Below are 21,926 nucleotides of genomic sequence, written 5' to 3' on the forward strand. Positions count from 1 at the left end.
GTCGACTGATCGCAACGCACCTACTCTCGTCAAATTCCGGTCACCGCTCGAGGCGACTAGTGCTCACACTCACAGTCCTAGCGCGCGCGGGAAAGAACAAGCCTTTTGCCGCCGAGTCAGGGACTCAATGAAGCAAGGTCGTCAGCCCGTTCATCTCAAGCAAGCCGCACAAACCGTGTAGCAAATCGATATGATGTGGCCCCTGCTAGAAGAAGACTCTTGTACTCGCTGATAATTTCAACAACGCAGTGGGTCGGCGTGGGGATGAACAACGTGGCAAGTCGAGCCACCCGCGCCGCTTACAAAGTCCGAGATATTGTGTCCATATAATAGCTTCAACCATTCAGTCGATCAGCAACATATTTTCCACATCCATTGATGCGCGGTGGGATAGCCAAATGGTCGATTCAGTGGTGATACAGTCGTTTCTCAGCATTGAAATCAAATACAGATTGAAGCTCATAATCACAATGTTGTATAATTAACTTTCTCACATCGTGACGAATGACTCGCTGGGTGCACATGTTCAGTCCGCCTTACAGGGGTAAGGCTTTGAGAGTCAGAGTTCAGTCAAGTCAAAAGCCAATTCCCCAAGCTAAGGTTCGCGGTGATTAGCCACAGGACAATGGCCCCCACAAGTGAGAATGAAGCTCATTTCCTACATGCGATGAACTCGGGAACCGGCGAACAGTGAGAAATCTTAATTGATGAAACCATCTCTGTGTTCGTGCCATCTGGTTGGGACTCGGCATTTTCGGGTGTTATTCGTCAACCGTGCAACCGTTCGTATTCTGTCCCAGTGCTTTAGGTGAACTTGTATTTAGGCCGCGATCATCGCTTCCCGTCTGTCTACTCTGTCCTGCTCTCACCAACCCACTCTGTCACTCTTTCACAAGCCTGCCTACCACTTTGACTTTCTAAGTCTGTCCATTCTTTCTAACACGAATAATCACCAGTAATCTCTTACCTAATCAACTTCAACCGCCAAAATGCAGTTCTCCATCTTCACCGTCATCGCCGCTGCTGCCAGCTTCGCTGCTGCTCTTCCCGTAAGTAATCTGCCGAGCTAGTCTCGACTTGAAAAGACACCAGCGCTAATACAACCTCCTAGACTGCCACCTCCACCACCGCTGCCGCCGCTCCCTCCGCCACCTGCGGCAAGCTCGGCAACTTCCACAAGACCACCGTCAAGGCCGGCCAGACCTTGACCATCATCGCCCAGCGTTACAACTCTGGTATCTGCGACATCGCGTGGCAGAACAAGCTCGCCGACCCCAACGTCATCTACGCTGGCCAGGTCCTCCTTGTCCCCGTCGACGTCTGCGTGCCCGACAACACCTCCTGCATCAAGCCTTCCGGCACCGCTACCTGCGTTACCGGCGGCGCTGCCACCTACACCATCAAGTCTGGTGACACCTTCTTCGTTGTCGCCCAGAGCCTCGGCATCACCACCGACTCCCTGACTGGTGCCAACCCCGGTGTCGTTCCCGAGAGCCTCCAGGTCGGCCAGGTCATCAACGTTCCCGTCTGCTAAATGCTCCGTGGACATTCGACAAGGAACTCACAAACTTCATATTTTCCTGAGAAGTAGTTCAAGATGAGGCTAGAAAATATAAAAATAGACAAAGCGTTTCCTGGCACATTTCTGACCTCGCGTGACATGCCCAAGAACGTGCTGAAGATATCGTTGAACAGCATATTCCGTATGCGCGACAAATTCCCTAATTCGCTTCTCACCTGAGACCTATTCTTCTCGTCTCAAGTTCATGCCTCGTAAAGTGCATCGCCTGTGAAGATTCCTCCATGTGCTCTTTTCATGTGATCATAGCAAGGCTTTGAATCATTGAATGCCTCCAGACAAACCCAGCAGATGTGTGCTTTACAAGCGCTGCAAGTTATGTGATTGCAGCCATCCGACTTTTGAATCGAAGTTTTGCATCTAGGACAATCTTTGATGCCCAGCTGCTTCTTGACTTTGTCGAAATTCCTGTCAGCATCTGCAGCTGCTCCTGAAGTGATGTGTTTGTGTTCGGCGCAGGTCTTGCCGCGGTGGTCGACGTTACAGGATGAGCAAATGGTATTTGAACATCCTCGACAGCTGAAGAGTTTTGGCGGTCCCTGCAATGTCGGTCTGTATATGGTTTGGCAGTCTGGGGTTGGACACCAGCGAAACTCATTCGGGCGACTTTTGACATGACTCGTCACCGCGGAAGCAAGAAGCTCTTCGAAGGTGAGCGATGACAGGTAGTCTTGTAGCTCCTGGAGTGAGAACAAGGCATTGCAACCCGCCTCGTCAGCCAGACAGCGAATCCCCGATTCTCCGTTACCGACGATTGATTGGCAAAAGTTCTCGAAACAGTCGCGGCAGTACACATGTCCGCATTTAACTTTCAGTGGGTTCTCAGCTGTTGTCCAACAAACCGGGCAGCACTCGTCTGCTCCGGTTGTCTTGTCCTGTTCCTGAGGTAGCCGCCCATTGGCCAAGATATCTATAGCCGTGTCGAAAGAAGCTCGCGGGCCAATGATCTCCAATCGCTTGGGTGTCGCAAGAATGTTGAGGGATACAGCTTCTTGACCCAAGACTTCGCAGACAGCCTTGAATCCTCCCCTGATGGCCCAGTGCAGACTCTCAGAGGTCAAAGGTATGTAGTGGATCGTAGAAGGATTGTCGCTGAAACACTGAAGCAATGCATCGCAAGCTTTCTGCGAGGCTTCGAACGAGCCAAAGACGTGGATCTCGGCCTTGGATCGGACGCATTGGAATGCTACGTTATGCTGTCTCTCAATGGGCCGAAGGCGTCTATTCGCAAGTGATTTGTTGTTGAAGGATGGACTCCAGAGGGGCTTCTTGCCTTCAGCATCGTACACCAAGCGTCCTTCGAGAAGCTTGTCTGTGTGAGTCTCGGCTCTCGCGAGATCGACTCCCTTTTCACTCTCGAGTCTCAATGTGGTATAGCCATGTTGCGATGGAAATCTTTTAAAAGTGACTCTTTTCAAGCTGAAAGTCTGAGCAGTTTTCTCGAAGTCCACAAGAACCGCACTGAAGATATGATTCGCGACCTTGTAGGATGCAGAGTGAAGTCTAATGATGCTGAGTTTGTCGTCCTTGTTGAATGGCAAGGGCTTAGAGTCAAGCAACCTGACCGCGGTCATAGCGTCTGCCTCGTCTGAGAAACGAGCCATCGCCTTGACTCTTTTGCCAACGCAGTTTGCGTCCGCTGTGAGTCTCATCTCCAATGGTCCGATGTCCACGAGTAGAGCTTCAACCAAGTCAATCTCGCTCTTGGTATTGTCCAGGTCCTGCAGTCCCTCAAGTTTAACACTTGTGGGTCGCTGTCTCTGAGGAATCATGCTGACAATGTCGTCCTTCGTAGCTTGTGGTGGAACGTAAAGTCTCAACTTCGGTGACGAATTGGCTGGATATCGCACGCCCAAGCTGCTCCCCTGTCGATGATGTAGCGTGTTTGACCTTGATGCACAAGAAACCTTCGCTCCCAGTACAGTATATCTCCCAGTCCCAAACTTACTGCGGACTTCACTCTCTGCATACTCGGAACCAAAGGTCAAGCAAGCCAGTTGCTGTGGTTTGTGCCAGGAGCAAATGACTTTCTTGCGATTTACTCTGTGGGTGAACCCCTTGTTGGTATCGAGATTTAGAGGCTTGTGCACTTCGACCTTCAATCCTGGTATTCCAGATATTTCTTCGGTCTTAGGATTCTTGAACTTTTCGTAGAGTGATTGTGCAAAGTCAGGGTCTTCTGCCCGAATGATAGCACACATCAAGCCCCCTATGCATTGAGGTCTTGCGCGAATGGCGATACTTGGATTGTCGAACCCCAACCGACTCAGGAGTCGTGATACTGCTGCAACATCGCTTCGAGCGGGTAGGTCGAGAATGCTGGCGGTAGAAAAGTCGGAGAAGAGCGAGACCTTTTCGACGGATGCGCCTGAGCCAAAGTTCACCCAGGCACCTAGCAGCTCTCGTGTGCACTTCTCTTGCGGTTCGGGCGGCTAGAAGTGGGCAATCAGCATCCATCTTCGGTCGCTTGCTGAGTCTAAGGTTCCACATACCGCAACTTCACTTGCTGCCGATGCTGCTGCTCTTGGGACATTATCGTGAAAAAATGCGCACTTGACGCCATTCCTACAATGCCCCTTTGCAAAGAAGGCGCAGGCGATCTTGGAGCGGGAGTCTTCCGCTGCTGGTCCAGTGGGCTCCACGTCCTCCAGCACAACCTCGTGAGATGGGCCAGGCGGCACGGATTGATAGATGTGAGGGAAGGCGCATTTGTCGCCTCTGGAGCAGAAGCCGTTTGCAAAGAACTTGCAGATAATTGGAGATAGGGCCGAATCGGCCTTTTCGGATGCAGGCGACTTTCTGGGCCTTTCATGGATGAACGGGCAGTAAGACCCCGAGCGGCAACATCCTTTGAGATCAAATCGGCACCTTACGGCTGGCGATGGTGCCGCCGCTCGCGTTCTGACTTCCAGCCAACTCGCCATCGTAAAATTTGCTCAGATTATTAATGACTGCTGGGGTAGAACCGAGGGAGGGTTGAACGCTGGACGACTGGCCGATGTAGGGTATTTTATCTAAGCCACAGCGGAGTGGCGATAGTTGAGGGACGCACATGATCCTGAGCGAGAAGTGTAAGCTAATTATACGTAGTAAACAGCAGACACCTCCTCGCACTGCTTGAAGAGGGGTAACCTCAGGACAACCAGTGAAAAGCCAAGTGAAAATCTCAGCGCAGCCTTGATGCAGCAACAAGGCAAATGCAGGAGGCCAACCACGCTATCAGAGTTCGGCAAATCATGTGTGGCTACACCTCTTTGCTGTACGGTTGGGCGCAATAGGGCATCGCCAAGACAGCTACTGTCATCAAAACCGTCTCCCATTTTGTAGTTGACGATGGCCTTGGAAGAATCTGAGTATTGCTGCGATATGGTACCTAAGTACCAAAAGTACTATCCAGATCTTCTTCGACCCAAACAACCCATTTTCTTCCAAATTACAGACTTCACAAAAGGGACCGAAAATGAACGAAAGTTATAAAGATTGATCCTCTCAAAGGGAAACACTTCTGCCAGCCCGTGGGTCGGGAATGTTTGTTGCTTTCCAAGACGATCGTCAATCCATTAGTACTTTGAAGCAGGCCGAAGAAAGTGTTCTATGATCAGCTCAATATTGACATGTCCATACCGTTCTTCCTCGATAGTCGCGTCCGAGCGCTTCAAAGCGTGTGCAATCTCTGCTGTCGGTATGCAGAAGACTTCGATAAACTTGTGAACCATTGGGGTCCTAGTAGAGTACCGGCCCTTGTGGAATGGTCCAGCCAAGCGTGCAGTGGCCCCATGATCGTATTCATGCTCGATCCAAGCGAAGTACATAGCCAGAGAAGATCTGATTGCTCGTGTAGGATCTGGCCAGTCTACGTCTACGACAAAGTTGTGGTAGAAGCAATCGCGTTTATAATCCACCTGGTAGCCATGCTGTTCGGTAATTCATGAGTATTGGTGCACGACGGCACATTGGGGTAGAGTTCATCATACCTTGACTTCCGCCTACCCTTTCACACATTTAGCATCTGATCTGCTTTTTTCCTCAACCACTTTATCAAGTCTGCTATTCATCTGCTTGAGCCAGTCCTTAAGTAGGTGCTCAAAGTCCTTGGCACTTGATTCTTCCATCTCAGTTTCCAAAATGGCCAGAAACTCTGACTCTTCGTCGAGTACGTCGTCCACTTCTTCATCCTGCAGGCAGAGTGGACGAGATGAAGCAACAAAGCCATAGAGACCATCCGCTGAATGATGCTGGAAGCAAAGATGGGACATTCCAAGCTCTTCATCGCCGCGATTGGAGGCTTCTCCCATGTCCCTTGCCACCAATGTCTGGAAGAATTCAGCAAGTCAACTACCGAGAGACGGCCAAATGATGAACAGGGGCATCCGCAGCCATCTACAGTGAAGACATTCGCGCCTCCGGCCAGCAGTATCCGCAAAGTCTCCATAGCAATCCTGAAGCCGTAGCCTCGGCTCTTCTCCATTCTACTAAGGGCGAAGTGTAGGGCTGTTCTATGATGCAAGCCTTTGAGATTGACGTCAGCTCCGACTTCAACAAGCTTTCTGACCAGATCAGGTTCGCCCAATTCGGCGGCTACCATCAGAGGGGTTTGGCCTTTGCTATTCATAAGGTATGGTTGAACAGCCTGAACCCTTGCTCCAGCAAAGCCTCGAAGTCAGTGATTCCGGTGTTGTAATGTAGCAGACAATTGTCTTTAATGCCAGAAGTCACCTCATCAAAGGTCAAGTTGGCTGTACGACACTTCATCAAAAGCTGCCCGAGAAAAACCTCGCGCATTTCAAGATTGCCAAGGTTGTGATATTCGACGTGATACAACAAGACAGCGCTTTCGGCCCAGCCCTCCACAATCCAATTGTCGGCAAAGCCTTCCAGCCGAACTAGGAACCTGAAGATGAACTTCCAATGTCCACGCACGGCGGCGTAGTGTAGAAAAGTACGCCCATACTTTTTATCACCTGCGTTGATGCAGGCCCCAGCTTCAATCAAAAGGGTGACGGATTCATCCTGGTGTATGGCAGCAGCGTACATCAGGGGTGTGATGCCATGGATATCAGTCATGTTAACATCATGTCCCGAGTCAATGAGTGCTTTCAATCGTTGAGGATCCGAAACAGCCAGGTGAAGGGGTGTGTGCCCGAAGCTGTTCTTTTCGTCTTTCTTAGACTTAGATATCCACCTGGCTATTGTTTGTGTCGACTCGAGCAGTATAGCTTCGTGGAGAGGTGTCATTCCAGCGAATCCTGCGTATCACACGTTAGGGGCCACTTCGTTTTCCTCGCTATTCCTCTCGAGTACAGAAATCAGTGAGATACTTTAGGCTGAGGACTGAACTAACCTTGGTTGTGTGTGCACACTATCTTGAAATATTCGATGAAGAAAGGGTCTGGGGTAATTGCTTCTGAGATCCAGTTCGGCGATGACAGCGCTGGCCAGTCTTGAAAATCCCCAACAACTCCGGAGACATCGTAACCCAAATCGAGAAGGAGTTCCAGCAAGTAAAAGTGGGGGCCTTCGCCAATCCACTGCGCGCATTGCACAAGAAACCTGTAATGACGAATCAATGACCTTAGCCATTTCACATGCTCCCAGTTTACGAGTTTGACCTACGGCACACTGTCAGTCCCTTTGGTCATTCCGAACTCTTGCATGAAGAGTATCAGTAGTTCCCATTGAGTCTGATCATTTCCCCTTGCCCACGGATACCTCAGAATCTCCTATCACCATCATCTGTCAGAATATGGCCGTAACTGAAGCTTTGGCAAACCCACCTCGATATAGGACTTCCCACCTGGATTCACGTGACGGCTGAAACCTTGCGGGTCTGCTCTGTAGAGCTGTCTCAGGCTTTCCCTAGCCTCTTCGAATCCAATGCTGTACGTCTGGCACCTCCATATAATCTCGAAACCTGGAGACGTGTACGGCACTATTTGCTCCATTTCGAGATTCGGACGAAATGAGTACCTGCCTGCGGATGTGATAGTATAGACCTCAAGCACTGCTGCCCATCTAATGCCAAACTGCGAGAACGCAAGCCTCACTGAAGCTCCGTATCTTGTCGTGTTGCAGGTCTCCAGGTCGCAGCTCTGCTGCAAAGCGCCCCAAGGAGTATACTCTAAAGCCCAGAACCGATGTGTTGTCCTGTTCGTGCGATGGCAAACACAAGAGCATGGTCTCAAAAGGCAATTTCCTCTATGTTTGGCCCTCAATTTCTCTCTTCTTGGCACTATGCCAACGGAGGCGGTTGGAGATTGGGATAAGTCCGAAGCAGATGCCGGAGCCAGCTCTGAGGCTGACTCTTCAGGAGGATTTCCTGTCGGCGGCAAGGTGTGAAGTTGGCTGACCAAGGTTAACTCTTTAAGCTGGTTCGAGTTTCTATACGTCGTGATCCTGACATTGACACTCTGTTAGTGATTGAGAGGCGGCAGAAGTATCTTCAAAGGATTATGGCACGCACAGAATCATATTGATCTTCGCCCCTTGAATACTTCGCTGCAAAGCCATCACATTTTCGTTCCAATCTCGGAAAGCAAGGAACTTGAGCGCGTTGGCCTTTACAGTACTTCTTGATGTTGGAGGTATCTTCGCGATCAGAGACTTCAAATCCCGAACAACTTGGTCGCAATCCGCTTGACAATGTTGAACCACAGAATCATTGCGATTAGAAGCATGCGCAATTATATCCTGCATAACATATGTTAAGAGATCAAGTTCTCGGATAAGGGTGCTGATATCGGTCGCAGCCTTGCCCGCATTGTCGTGGATAGCTCGCAATTTGCTGGCGCCCTCACCAATCTGTACCATGAGGGACACAAAACCAGCCACTCCAGCGGCAACTCCAAAGAATTCAGCCATGCCCTGAGACGACACGCAGGAGAAAAGAAGATAAATTTTCGAGGGAATACCAACGAGAGGGAGGATCTTGCTATAGGAAGATTGACGAAATTTTGTGGGAAGGACGAGGGGTAAAGTCAGGCTCTGCGGCAGTCTGCCTCTGGGCTCGCCTTGTGTGCTGCGCCTTCATGGGACCAACCTGATGGAGGTTTCCAAGCTAATCGCATGGCCATCATGCTTCGGCACTTCTAATTAACATGAAATGACCAGGCGATGACAAATATTTGTGAATGATTGGCTGGAAGCTCTTGGAGTACCTCAACATATCTCGAAAGCCCAGTGAAAGTACATTTGGGCTTCCATTGGCTCCTATTCGTGTGCAGTCACGACAGCAGGCAGCCATTTGGAACATCGACGTTCCAAACAAGGGCAATTTCAGTGGAGTCGTTGACGAAAGTCAACATCGTGATCCTAGACTTCTCATCTTTTTTACACTCGTTTCTTTTTTTTCCTCTTAAACATCGAGGAAAAGAGGCAATCTCAGCATTCAAGAGTGGCGATGTTCTGTAATGATAGTCTATTCGTGTGCCTCCATGATATATTTAACCGTTTCACTTTGACCGATTCGTAGATCTGTCACTCACACGTCGACCTTGGAGGTTGTAGACCCCGCCGTTGAACCATCGCGAGGCCTAGTCTCTTTGGCAGGTGGCTGGATCACGCCCACAACCGGGCGGTCCCCGATTCGCACGATCCTCAAGTTTCAAACCCTCTTCGCGAGGACTCATTGCTGCTCGCGTCAGATATTGTGCGGGAGACGCAAAGGCAACACTAGGGGCCTAAGCAAGGTTGATTAGCACGATTTGGACGGATCACGGCGGTGAATTATTTGCAGTAGGTAGCTCATAAAAGACCCATACCAGTGCTGCCAGGGCGAATGCTGAATTCCTAGGAAGACTCAGTCCTAGGGCTCCGACGCTTCCAAGAGCGATCGTGCTAGCAGATAGTAGGACTTGAAGCCGCATTGTCGCCTTGCTTCAATTTCGTGTATCGGATAGGTTTGTCAAATTTGCGTCAAGTGACGGTCAACTGAAAACTGGTGGGAACATGGAGATGGGAACGTTCGGATACGACTTCTAAACCAGGGCAGGGGCACTCTAAGTCTTATGTAGACCATTCTCCAGAGTCCAAGTCAGTGATGCCGATGACCTCTTCATGTTTCTAAAGAACCTCGCCCAACTTACTCGCGATATCTCAGAGGCCCAGATACAGTGGTTCTAACCAAAGGGTATCGTTCGCATGTACGTTCGATTAAACTTTCCCTTAGCGCGCGTTGATTCGGTAGTTGTTGCTCTTCAGGCCTGAGCCACGGTCTCTTCGCTCGAGTGCACTGTCCACTCAGCGCCTTTAGAGCTGCCGTTGAAGCTTAAATCATAAAACATACAGAGTCAGAAACGCCAGCGCCCACCAGGATGAAACCAGACTACGGAAATATTCTAGTTTTGCCTTGACTCAACATATCGCCGTAACGATATTTGGAGAGGAATCAGCTGAGAGACACGTAAGAGGTGCTTGGCACCTAGGACAAGGCATCGATCGCTGCAGGTATTGCGAGCGTACCCGAGATCTCAGCATCGGCGTCGGTAACTTCACTCGGGCGTAGATAGCTGCCGAAGCCGCGATCATTGTATCATTGGGCTCGATCATTGTATCATTGGGCTCGATAATAATTCATTAGCTGCTCAGAAGACTGTGTTGGCTTTGAAAAGGTCATTCTCCCGTAGCGCTTGCCTGAGTATTGGGAGCCATTTTTGCTTGCAAGACTACCTGTCGTTTTGGGACGTGATGACCATATTCCAGATCCGTAGTCAATCAGGGCATGCCCACTATCGTTGCCTTCAAACCACCTTACCAATCTTCAGAATCGGCACAAGTTTCTTCTCGTACTCTCACTCCTACGCTGGAATGAAGTTCTCTAGTCCAGAGGTCGTCAGCGTCTCTCAACATCAGTTCCACTGGCTTTGTCCATGGCCTACTAATAAGACTTCTGTCTGAACCCATTTTGCCTCGAGATCTGCGAACTTCCTGATGATATGTTACCATAAACTTTGCCATCCACGTATGCTCGTACGATTTGAACATCTAGCGGGATTGGGAAGTGTACAATTTCACTAGTCAACGACTCAAATCATTCGGAAAGTAGTAGCTTGCTTTGGAGCTTTCGCATGGATCTTACTGCAACTAGCACAGGCAGGATAGACTTTGTGACACCGAATCTCTCATCTATCCTAACTGCCATATCAAAGGATTCACACTTTTGCCTTCGTCCCGCTAACGAGTACAATAGACCTCTCAATCTCAAACGGCCCTCCGCCGTACTTTTTCCCCAAATACTCAACAATGACAGGCTTCAACTTGTGCCTTAACTTTTCCTTTTGCTCCTCAGACCAGTATCTCTCAACGGTACCCGTAAGCAGCGCCTGAAAAATAATACAAAATTGCTCAGGATCTCTGAAAGTGATAGGCTTGGCCAGAGTTTCCGAGTCAATCTCAGTCAGTCCCGAAGCATTATACATGGCAGCCGCGAAATAGGGATCATCCCATGCGCCAGGTGACCAAAGTCCGGTCAGATGGCATGACTTCTGCGGCCATGGCACCGGTTGCTGCCCGGGGACGCTAAGGTTTGCGACGGCATCGCGGGTATCGTAGACCCAACCTTCCGTTGCCCATGTCGAACTCGCGATACGGCCGCCTGGCTTGAGGACGCGGTACAGTTCTACTAATAAATCAGTGACAGGCCAGGGAGCGATGTTTCTCCTTGAAAGTGTTGTATCCTTTGACAGTAGACATTGGCGGCGCACATACCTGCTAGACCCGCGTAGGGTTCAGCGACAACCATCAACGCCATGCCAACGACGATGAAGTCAAAGCTGTTCGACTCAAATGGTAAGCTCTGATGTAGTCAGTAAAGAATCCATTGTTACATCAACCATCCATGTACAAAGATACTCTAAACTACCCATATTGGGAGGGAGCCTGTCACATACCGCCATATCCGCCTGGACCACCGTCGTATCCGTCCAGCCGTCCTTCCCAACTCGGCCCCTGACATGTTCAATCTGACCACCACTAGAATCAGAGCAAGTCAATCTCACAAGCCCCTTCCCACCTTGCCCTGTTGACTTCAGCATCTCCTGAATGCAGGCCGAGACCACGCCTGCACCGCAGCACATATCAAGCACCTCGATAGGCTCAGTGAGCGAAGCAAACTTATCCTCTGTCAGACCGCAATAATTCAGCAGCGGCTGCGTGATCGGAGCAGTGATGTACTCAGTGTTACGGTAGATGTTCCCGACCTTGGGGTTTCGCCAGAACGTGGTGTGGTTAGCCCTGTCTCCCGCGGGGCTCAGGGCCGCGGGGTTGAGGAAGAGTTTGGATTGGCCGGGTGTTCCCTTGCTTGAGTGAGTGTAGGATGCCATGCTGATGGCGCCCAATTTGATGCATCGGACTGCAGTCGGAATGAAATTCAGTTCGAGTGTCTTTGATAGATGTACAGTGGCAAGTAGGAAAGCGCGCAAGCTCTCGTGATAAGACTGGTTCAAAGGGCAACATTTTATATAACTCTTCGTCCGTGCCATTGAGCATTTTTATACATCATTCTGAGGTGTTCTACGGTACCGAGAGCGAAGCTGAAGGGTGATAACGCATTTGAGATGACTTTACATGTATAATGCAAACCCTACCGTTAGAGACAGATGATAACTCCCACTTTCCGAAACAAGACTGAAGACTGAAAAAGATAGGCGGAACCAAATCCTACTCACAAAGGCAAACTTAGGTCTATTCCATCACGAAGCTAAAGTCCGACGGCCATGCGGCTCGTCAGATCTTGCTCCTGGCCGGGGAGGAATACTGATCCGGCCAGGATACCATTGGTAGCCCAGCGCGGCTTCGTGTGTGCAGATGCTGGGATGAGAATGGGCTGAGGTGACAATATCTTGAGTGCGTTTCCTCTTCCCCTCAACAGCTTTCTCACATGGCAGTACTTATCGCTCCGGGTTGGATTCGCACTTGTAAATTCCCTTCCACCCTCTCGGCAACTTCCTTTGATTACCGTAAAGCATGTGCCAGGCCTTAACTTCAATAAGCTATCGGGTTGTGAGAAGGGAGAGCCGAGAAGGCAACCAGCTCACCATTGGGGAAGGTTTGTTGTTAAGCATGAGAGTTCAAGCTTAAGTGAGGTGGAGTAAAACCCCCGGTGGGATGCGAAAGTTGTTGGGGAGTCGAGGGGTGGGGGACTCTCAAGATCGGTGCGAGGCACTTGGATCCGTCCCGTCGGCGTTTCTCTTCATATGAGGCCGCCGATTATCAAGACCCCGCTCCGTAGCCGGTGGTGCTGTGGAGTGTTCCCCGGGCACCATCGCGGATGGTTTCTGGTGAGTTTCAACCTTACTGCTCGTGGTAACGAGCGCGGACATCCCGCGGTGTGCCGTGCTTTTGAATATTGCTAAGGCCGGGCGCCAGTCATAGCTAGTTTCTCGGGACGACAAGCAAAGAGTTGATAGTATTTCCACAACAGGCTCCCCGATATCCATGCTTTACTTGCTATATTGGCGTGATTGAAGACACGTATATGCACTGACCGAGGGAGTTGAGTGCTTCTCTAGATACACGAAAAATTTCTTTGATATCTCAGAGCTTTCAATAAGTAATCAATTGTAATACTTCCCGTTGCACGGCCCTGAAATGCCAGCTCTAAGCATGTCGGCAACTCAGTCTCTAGCGACACAAAACTAGTCCGATCAATAACCTGTGTTTTCTCATACGAAAGCACTTCAGCATGAGTTGAGACACCGTGAACTGTAGTCAGTGAGCCCGCACATTTGATGGAGGCTCGTTTGAGTTGGAGTACCATCTCTCTTGAATAAGGTAAAGTACTTATTATACTTATTAAACACGATGAGATATGAACAAAGACGACAAGTCTTGAAAATCCACGAGGCAATAAAATCTCAGCGATGAGTACGCGTTCTACCTATCGTAGGATGATGCGCGACTCGAGGACGAACCACGCACCCTGCCTACTTACTTGGTACTTACCAGGCAGCTAGGAACAGCCTCACCGGGAACCCGGCCCCCACGACTTCGTAAAGAAGAAGCACATGATCAACACCCAGCTTCGACCCAAAAATAAACCACAATAAATAGAGACAGGAGCTTCTTTCTCTAATGACGTCATATTCCCAAGGCAAGGGCAGGAATAAAAACGTGGCAAGGTAAAGCAAGGAAAGGTAAGGTGAGTTAGACACTAGTCGGGCGGGTAGGCAAGGTCACTCGACACCACCAACCCAAGGCAAAGATACAAGCAAGCCACCTGACACTGTCAGACGGGTTGGGCTGTACCCAAGACGTGAACTTACCGAGAAACCGAGACCGTCACGACACCGACATCACGTTGTCGCGCGAAATGCTTAACGGATCAGATAATCGGGTGCGGAATCGACGTTTTCGATGCGTGCACGCGGTGGTTTCTTCGTTGTGGTTCTTACATTGTTGTCTTTCTTAAACACGCGTATCCCTGGAACATTAGTTATTTGAGGCCATGCGCTGACGGAGAGTCATATTTATCATGGAACAAACGTGTCTGCAGACCGATACATATAAACGGGAAGACAGAATGATCGACTATAACTGAGTACGCGCGCGCGCGTTCGCACAAGCGAAGGGTGAAGCAGGTCAGGTAACTGAGAAAACGGATTAGAACTCATGATACAATTGTATGTACACTTGATGGACATATATACAGCGCCCGCCGTCCCCGGCCGCCCTGCATGCTAGTCCAATCCTCTTCTACGATCCCTTGCCGCCAAGGCCCGCACGCGTGCGGCGTCGGGCTGCGGCTTCTGAATACGGCACGCTGATTCTTCGGGAGTCCTCCTACTGATACTACTACTGCTAATGCCCTTTGCGGGGCTGGCGTCACGACGGCGTAGGAGATGGGGTATCTTTGGTGAGGATGCGCGGAAAGATTGGGGTATCGAACGGAAAGGAGATTTGCTGTCAAGGTAAGACGCCGCCGTTGTTTCTGGTTTGGGTGTTGGTGTTTCTGAAGACTCCATCACGTCGTCGTAGAGGTCGAAGGGAAGCTGGGTTGTCGGGAACTCTTCTTCGCAGTCGTCCTCTTCAATGACGCTGTCGGTGTATTCGCTAGATTGCTCCTCCTCCACGGTAGATTCACGCGTCAAACGGTGCTCTTCTAAATCAGAGACCGACGTCGTCAGAGAATCGGGATCTTCAGACTGCGAGGTATCTTCTTCCTCGTCGTCGTCATCATCATCGAGACACTGAAGCCGCCTCTCTTCGAGTCGGCCGGACTCGGATCCAGAAAAGGATAATGTTCGCGCGGGCGTGAGGTTGTGGTGGTAGCTGTGGTCGTGATCATGGTCGATTGGGGACGACACAGAGGTATCGGAGTGCATCGTCATGGAGCGAGGAGACAGAGGGAGATCTGTGGTGATGGCGGAAGAGATAGAGGTCGAAATGTGAAAAGGCTCATGCGTCATAATGGGCTTGTCGTCATCATCATCGTGAAAGAAACAGGGACCGTCGTCGAGGCTGCTGAGGTTGGTGCTCGCGGTGCGAGAGCTGCATCGATCACTGAAGGAGGTACCGGTGGAAGATGCATAGTAGCCTTGCGCGCATGAATAGTCGTCGGGGAGGTAGCTTGAGAACAGTCGCACCAGGGAGTCGAGCGAGCGTGTTCGGAAGAGCTGCAGAGCGTACGACCACTGCGCCGTGCCGACGAGCTTGGGGTTCGCAATGATCTCGACAGCAGCGAGATCAAGAGACATGTTGAGTTCCTTCAAGCGTTGTTCCTTGCGGTCAACCATGAGGCGATGGAACTCGTCGGCGGTGTCGGCGATGTGGGAGATCTCGCAGACATCATTGTGAAAGGCGTCGGGGTCCTGGATGCTGGAAGGAATCGTGTTGTACTGGTCTTGCAGTTTGGTGGAGAGATCCTCTCTCTTCATCCCAAACTTCCAGAAAGGCCAAGCACAACCCGGTTCGTCCATGTTAGGGCAAGACTGTACTGAAGAGGATAGTCGGCGACGAGAAGTAGTTGTCGATTGGTAGTAGGGGGAGTCGGAGTGGAGAGAAGAGTCGGTTCAGGCGGTTCGGAGGAAGGGAATGAAGGGTGGCTGGTGAGGCCGGTGGCTTCGGTTTTCTCGATGGAAGAAATGGTTGTTTTTTAGTGACGACATGAAGAACATTTAGATGCAACTGCAAAGGGTATCCATTGTGAATATTCAGGTGTCCGTGAGGAGCGAAAGGTGAATGTCGGGGTTGTTGATGGGCTCGTTGGTGATGAGGATGGACGGTTTCAGGGCGTGGGGACACCGAGGAGAGCGGGAATGAGTTGGTCGGGGGGGTGCCCGGACGCAATGTGCGTGAAGCCAGAGTCGGACGAACTTCACGCCGATTCAAAACATCGCCAAAAGTCACGTGTGGCCGGAGAGAATTGCAAAGATGACGGGAAAGTGCAAGGGACCCGGAGACGCTAGCGGCATAACAAGCAGCACTAGCGCCGACAGGAGGCCCTACGACTAGGGGGTATCCCTGCTGTGTCCGACAAAATCGGAACACGAGGGCAGGGCTGTCTTGGCCTTCTCAGACTCCGCCACTCTAGCGAGCCAATGGTAGAAGAAGGAATGATGCAGAGTAGCATGGTATCTTCAGTCAGAACCAATGGAAACGCTTACTAAGGCTGCAAGCGTCTGAGCGGGTCCACTCACGCAAGCCACGAGACGATATTCTGGGTTGGCCCGGGCGCAGGCAGTGAACCACAGCCAGGCTCTGCTCTCACTCACTCACTCACTTTTCCCGCACTCTCCGTCTGGCTCGGAGCGTGAATGTGAGTCTTTCAGTTGGGTTCTCAATTTCCATTTGGGTGGCGACAGACAGCCTGCTTCCGCAACAGCGGGAGGATGATGGAAAAGGAAGAAAAGTTGGTTGGGCGGAGATGACAAGAGGCGGCGACACAAGTCCAACAGGATGGCTCAGTCATCAAGCCTCGCTTCCACAGCCAATCACCGAGTGACTCGCTCATTGTTGGCCGTTCTCACTCACCCGAGGCACATTTCGACTCATCAAGATACATCGAAACCCACTCATTTCGCAGTGTCATTGTCTCATCCCGACTTGCGATATTCAATACTATCATGGCTTGCGACCTGTCTTCAGTCAGTCTGATACCTCAGTCCGGATCTCCCGACAAACTGCTTCCTCATAAGAAACCTCTTCCGCACCTGTCCCAGTCACGGCCGGGCCGCTGTCTCTGTTTCTCCAGTTCTCAACTCATTCGCCTTGACGCGTGAATACGGACAGGTCAAGTGACTTTATCCCGTTCATCCTCATTGCGTCAGGTTATGGTCAACTGTCAGGGGCCTGGCGGGCACTGCGAGACCTGCAGACCATCGTCTCACTCACAGTGATCGATCCTCCTCAGTGTGCGCCGTTCGGACCGTTGAATGAGAGGCGCTGTTGTGGCTGAGAGATAGTCGACGTTCCGGTTTGGCTTGATGAGCGACGAAGCGCTGAAGGCTCTCGTTCGATGAAGCTAATGTCACTTCCCACAATAGGTCTGCCGCTGGGATACCTCTGCCCCTCTGTTGACCAGGGCTGACGCTGGGTCAGATCTCAAATGGGAACGATCTCTCCCCTCTGGGCCTCCAGCGCCATGCCTGGTTGGAAGCCCTGCAGCCCGGCCAGCCCATCATTTCAGTCGATTTTCCTCTTCCCCTCACATCTTCTCCAAGACCAAGGCCAACCGGCCCTAGGCACCAGTCTCGTTCCACAGGGTTCGATGACTCTTCAAAACCTAGGGATATGCGCGCGTTCCAAAATCATTTCCGTACTCAGTGAGTGTGTTTCGTCCTTAGTTGCGGCCACACACACAAAGATATCGCTGAATGTGCTGACACTGAGAGAATCTCACTCAAACACCCAAGTTGCTGCTAGAGCAGCGTAATCTTACAATTAGTATCTTTGCCCTGCTGGTCGGCCGATAAACTACTTGAGGCTGAGACTCCATCAGCAGGCCCTCCCATAAGGTCCCAAGGTCCCTCCCCCCGTCAGCTCAAGTCAGCTCAACCCCGTTCACTCCCCGTTTATCCCGTTCCCCGCCGTCGTCTGCTCTTCAGTGACATTGGGCTCATCTGTCCATTTGTTCATCTGACGTCGAGTTCTGTCCGTCTGCCCTTCTCCAACACCCCGACAGAACAGCTTGTTGGCAGTGCTCAGGAGGCTCATTAATGCCGTGCTGTTCCTGCATCTGTACCTGGCAGAGAAACTGTTTCTCTCCTCCTGTTTCTTTTCCCTTTTCCCCATTCATAAATCACGCCTCGGCCAACCTACAGACCGCTGCGCTCTGAACCCTGCCCATCGCAAAAGATCTGACCACGCTCACCCTGCCGCGCACCATCTCACTCTTACTCAACTCGCCTGTCCGCCTGGCCATACCAGGATAGACAACATCTTACCTCACACCAAACCTACGTGTCCAGGCCAACCCATCCCGGCCAGACTCAGTCACCTCATTGCCACTGCGACGACAACGACGACTCACACCTCTCACCCCACGACCCGCTGTCCGGAGTGCCTGGCGTGGTTCCAGAGTCCATCTCCCCGTAAGGTATCCGTAGCTGCCGAGCCGCCATCGCAAATCGAACCGCGCATGGGCCACGGGAGGCTAGGCAACATCGTCATCCCTTCCCTCGCTTGATGGGAGACCGCCGGATGCGCGGCTCGGAGGAGCCGTCGGAAGAAAAGACAGAACCGTTCTCTCAATCTGAAATCGATGCCCGCATGAGAAACATCCGCGTAGAGGAACCCTTTGACCTCATCTCGGGCGACCCCGTGCCGCTAGACAAGCTCCGTGTTGAGGAGCACCACCACAAGCAGGGCATCCGCATCCTCGTCCGACCCCTTACTCGGAGCCGCTCGGTGAGCCCGGGTAACTACAACTGCCAGTGGCTCGCTCTCCGCGCCGAGGTTGCTTCTGAGCAGGAACCTCAACACAAGGTGCTCGCCGTCTCCCAGACGTCTCGGGACATAAAGTTCTCCGTGCGTATCCCGCCGGAGCGGTTGGACGACAACACGCCCCGCCCACCGCTGTGGTGTGAGCTTTACTATGATCCGACGAGCGATAACCAGATACTTCTGAACAGATCCGAGGTGCCCATTTCATTGACGAGGATATCCGACGATCCAGGTTCTTGCGCCAGCTGGGGGGTCAATCCGGGAGCCCCCAAGGCGCTGTCACCAGGAACGTGGAGGATAAACGTTCGCGATGTTGAAGTGCTCGACTTTAGGATCCTGGAGAAGCGGCCCGCCTACTTCAAACATGCCGACTCGGACCTCAAAGACGAACTCCCCTCAAGCTCAAACTCGGATGCCCTCAACGCCTCTGGTAAGCGGTCATTCACCGCCGATGATGGTGAGCCACGGTCCGAGAAGAAGGCTCGCACGACGGAGGAGGCCGGCATAGTGAAGAAGGAAAAGGAAGACGGCGTCATCATGTTCCTCAGACCACAAGCACAACCACTCGTATTCCCCTTGCCCACAGAAGCCAAGGGCAGAGAACTTGTGGCGACAAACGGCCACGCCCTTCTGGACATGCAAAAGGACGAGACGGTCGTCATCCCCGGCGGCTGCGAGATCGACGAGTACACAGTCTCCAAGCGCGACCAAATCGCCTCCACCGCCCTCTCCTCCGTCTTCACTGCAGAGCACTCCAACGTTCCAGACGGCATCGTCACTGTCAAAGTCCTGAAGACCCGCACTGCCAACGCAAACGCCAACACCGCCTCGAAGCCCCAGGACAACAACGAGCGTAACGTGATCCGTCAGGCCGACATGTGGCTCCGCGAGTACCAGTCCCAAGACGACCTCCGCCACGAGTCCATCGTCAAGCTCTACGGCGGCGACGCCCGCTACCTCTCCCTCTACATGGAACACGTCGACGCAAAGGACCTCAGTGCAAAGGGCGTCTGGCGCTCCCAGCTAGACCACAGCTTCCTCGGCGACCGCACTGACGCCTTTGCCATCGCGCGCGACATCAGCGGCGCACTGCACTATCTGCACAGCAAGAACCTGGTCCACAACGATATCAAGCCCGCCAACATCCTCTACTCGCCCTCCCGCGGCGCCGTGCTTTGTGACTTCGGCCTGTCGACGCACACCAGCGGGCCCGTGACGACGGGAGGGACGCCGTACTACATCCCGCCCGAGTTCATCGGCAAGAAGCTCCGCGGCCCGCCGTCGGATGTCTGGGCGCTCGGCGTGACGATGCTCTACGTTCTCGGCAAGATCCCCTTCCCGGACGCACGCTCACGGAAGCAGGCTAAACAGACGGCGCTGTACTGGATGATTGCCGACGTGAATCGACCCCCGCCCCCGCCGAACCCGCAGCAGAGGGGCCCCGCTCAGCCTTGCCCTGCTGTGGATCAGATGTACAGATGGCTGAGCGAGGTTGCGGTGGCGAGGGAGAAGCTGTACCCGCGTGACAAGCTTGAGCGGCTTGTTTCCGATATGTTGATACCCGCGCCGACACAGCGGATCACCATGGCCCGCGTTGTGAGAGAGCTGTATGTCATGGAACAGCAGGCTCTCGTGAAGAGATGATCGGTTGCGCTCACCAATACCCTTTTCTCATGTTTTGGCATGGATTTAATCTGGATTATACGTTGTCGTTTTGGTCGAGATAGACGCCACTGCCCCGCCGGTGCGCATGAAGCTGCATGATGTTTGCGAGAGATACCACTGATGTTGAGAAAGTAGCATGCATGGTTTTTGAGTAAGTGCTTTTTGATTGGTTCTGGGGATTCACGCCGACCTCGTTCAGTAACATTCACGCAGGTCAGGCTGCATTGCATTTGGTCATATTTGGACACGGTTCGCATCTCATATATACACATACATATATCTGAGCATAGCATCTTTTGAGAAATTTCCTTTTCATTATCATATCGGTCATCCAGAGGATGAACTGGTATCAAGCATTCATGTACATTAGAAGCACGAACGCATTTCTCATGCTGTCCCCTCTTCCGTGATAGATGTCTTAAGACACCTTAAGCTCCCGTCACATCTTTTCCCTCTGGATGTTGTCTTACAGACTCACGCCAAAGACAAATGCCATGCTGAGACCAACGACCGATGAGAGGGCGAGCATGTGGGCTCCGTTGCCTGCCGCGCCGCTGGAACCGCTGCCTGAGGTAGAGTTGCCCGTGCTGTTCCCGCTGGTGCTGTTGGTTCCGTTGGCGCTCTGCTCCTTGATGGTGTGGACCGTTACGCCCTCCGTCTTGCACTGATCCGAGGGGAGGGTGGTGGCGTTTGAAGTAAAGCGGATGTCGGCGCACTACATCGTCCATCTCGTTAGCATCCTCTCCACACAACGTTTCTTTCAACAAGCATCCACAGTACTTGATCAAAGAAGATAGTAAAACATACGTTGTAGAGTCCAGACCCAGACTCGCCGACAGTCACGACCTGGATACTTCCCCTCTGACCGTCCTTTGCGGGCGTCGGCAGCGCCAGCTTCTCAACGCAGAGGGTGCCGGAGCCTGTGGCGTTCCAGAACTGCGGGGTGAGGGTGATGTTGTGCGTCGTGACATTGCCGCCGGACTCCAGGCCGAGGTTGATGAAGACGTAAGTCCAGTCGTGGTGCAGGTCGAGCTCGATGGAGCCGCCGTCGAGGGGCCAGTCTGTGACGTTGCCTCTTCCGTAGGGGGCGCCGGCACCTGGTGAGGAGGTCAGCTTGTGTCACTTGTCGCACTCGAGTTACGGGGAGACGAAGGCAAGAGTGACTGGGAAAAGAGGGGAACTGTACAGGGGTAAGTCCACTGGGAGTAACCCGTCAGGTTCGTTCCGCTGAGGGTATCAGCGCGCCATGAAGGGTAGGCGAGGCCAAAGTGAGCGGACGCAAACTTAGCGGCGCCGAGGGTGAGCAGGAGGGTCTTGGGGGCCATGATTGCAAGTGGTATGAGATCGACAGAGCTTCTAACTTTGTACAGCGGGTCAGATGGAGAGATCAACGATGGAAGAGGACTGCCAAGAAGATGAAGAAGAGGATGGCTGGAGGTACCATAGCTTGACTTCTGTGAGGCAAGCATTTATATAAACAAATCAACCTCCGCACGTAACACCTGCAGCATACCTTAAATGGGTAGCTTATCCTTACTTTTGGGATGTCACGTAGACAGGGATCTGAGCTGTAAGCATCGTGGCAGGTAGACTAAGGCAGGCCAGCTTCCGCGCGAAGAAAACTCCCTCACACGCCACAGTGAGAGCGGCCTAGACTTCTTACGGCGCTACCCTGTGGTGCGGCCTCAAGGGAAATAGCCCGCTGGCGGATATACTGTGAAATAACAGCAGCATATCGAGGCCTCGGGCTGTCCTTATGGCGATAGGGAATGGAAAAGACAAAAGCCTCGGACTGAAAGACCGAGAG

General features: G+C 52.1%; 8 protein-coding genes across 8 annotated transcripts; 2 read left to right on the plus strand and 6 right to left on the minus strand.

Annotated features, from left to right (window-relative positions):
- Window positions 1-989: 989 nt before the first annotated feature.
- Window positions 990-1,534, plus strand: CPAR01_01575 (intracellular hyphae protein 1; the record flags this gene model as incomplete). The annotated part of the gene is made up of 2 exons (XM_060485864.1): window positions 990-1,049; window positions 1,112-1,534. The coding sequence occupies 2 exons, from the start codon at window positions 990-992 to the stop codon at window positions 1,532-1,534; spliced, it is 483 nt and encodes a 160-aa protein (XP_060356721.1).
- A 230-nt stretch (window positions 1,535-1,764) lies between these two features.
- Window positions 1,765-4,503, minus strand: CPAR01_01576 (uncharacterized protein; the record flags this gene model as incomplete). Its single annotated transcript, XM_060485865.1, has 2 exons — window positions 1,765-4,011; window positions 4,072-4,503. 2 exons carry the CDS (start codon window positions 4,501-4,503, stop codon window positions 1,765-1,767), a joined length of 2,679 nt encoding a protein of 892 aa, XP_060356722.1.
- A 636-nt stretch (window positions 4,504-5,139) lies between these two features.
- CPAR01_01577 (uncharacterized protein) lies at window positions 5,140-7,233 on the minus strand (the record flags this gene model as incomplete). The annotated part of the gene is made up of 7 exons (XM_060485866.1): window positions 5,140-5,493; window positions 5,554-5,565; window positions 5,614-5,892; window positions 5,964-6,178; window positions 6,271-6,825; window positions 6,921-7,129; window positions 7,193-7,233. The coding sequence occupies 7 exons, from the start codon at window positions 7,231-7,233 to the stop codon at window positions 5,140-5,142; spliced, it is 1,665 nt and encodes a 554-aa protein (XP_060356723.1).
- A 1,875-nt stretch (window positions 7,234-9,108) lies between these two features.
- Window positions 9,109-9,441, minus strand: CPAR01_01578 (uncharacterized protein; the record flags this gene model as incomplete). Its single annotated transcript, XM_060485867.1, has 2 exons — window positions 9,109-9,255; window positions 9,337-9,441. 2 exons carry the CDS (start codon window positions 9,439-9,441, stop codon window positions 9,109-9,111), a joined length of 252 nt encoding a protein of 83 aa, XP_060356724.1.
- Window positions 9,442-10,725: 1,284 nt separating this feature from the next.
- CPAR01_01579 (uncharacterized protein) lies at window positions 10,726-11,895 on the minus strand (the record flags this gene model as incomplete). The annotated part of the gene is made up of 3 exons (XM_060485868.1): window positions 10,726-11,192; window positions 11,282-11,369; window positions 11,464-11,895. 3 exons carry the CDS (start codon window positions 11,893-11,895, stop codon window positions 10,726-10,728), a joined length of 987 nt encoding a protein of 328 aa, XP_060356725.1.
- Window positions 11,896-14,250: 2,355 nt separating this feature from the next.
- On the minus strand, window positions 14,251-15,489 carry CPAR01_01580 (uncharacterized protein; the record flags this gene model as incomplete). The annotated part of the gene is made up of 1 exon (XM_060485869.1): window positions 14,251-15,489. The coding sequence occupies one exon, from the start codon at window positions 15,487-15,489 to the stop codon at window positions 14,251-14,253; it is 1,239 nt and encodes a 412-aa protein (XP_060356726.1).
- Window positions 15,490-18,196: 2,707 nt separating this feature from the next.
- CPAR01_01581 (uncharacterized protein) lies at window positions 18,197-20,098 on the plus strand (the record flags this gene model as incomplete). Its single annotated transcript, XM_060485870.1, has 1 exon — window positions 18,197-20,098. The coding sequence occupies one exon, from the start codon at window positions 18,197-18,199 to the stop codon at window positions 20,096-20,098; it is 1,902 nt and encodes a 633-aa protein (XP_060356727.1).
- Window positions 20,099-20,585: 487 nt separating this feature from the next.
- On the minus strand, window positions 20,586-21,444 carry CPAR01_01582 (uncharacterized protein; the record flags this gene model as incomplete). Its single annotated transcript, XM_060485871.1, has 3 exons — window positions 20,586-20,834; window positions 20,927-21,216; window positions 21,306-21,444. The coding sequence occupies 3 exons, from the start codon at window positions 21,442-21,444 to the stop codon at window positions 20,586-20,588; spliced, it is 678 nt and encodes a 225-aa protein (XP_060356728.1).
- Window positions 21,445-21,926: the final 482 nt, after the last annotated feature.

Source organism: Colletotrichum paranaense, assembly GCF_030867605.1.
Source record: "Colletotrichum paranaense strain IMI 384185 chromosome Unknown Scaffold_1.1, whole genome shotgun sequence".
NCBI lineage: Eukaryota > Fungi > Ascomycota > Sordariomycetes > Glomerellales > Glomerellaceae > Colletotrichum > Colletotrichum paranaense.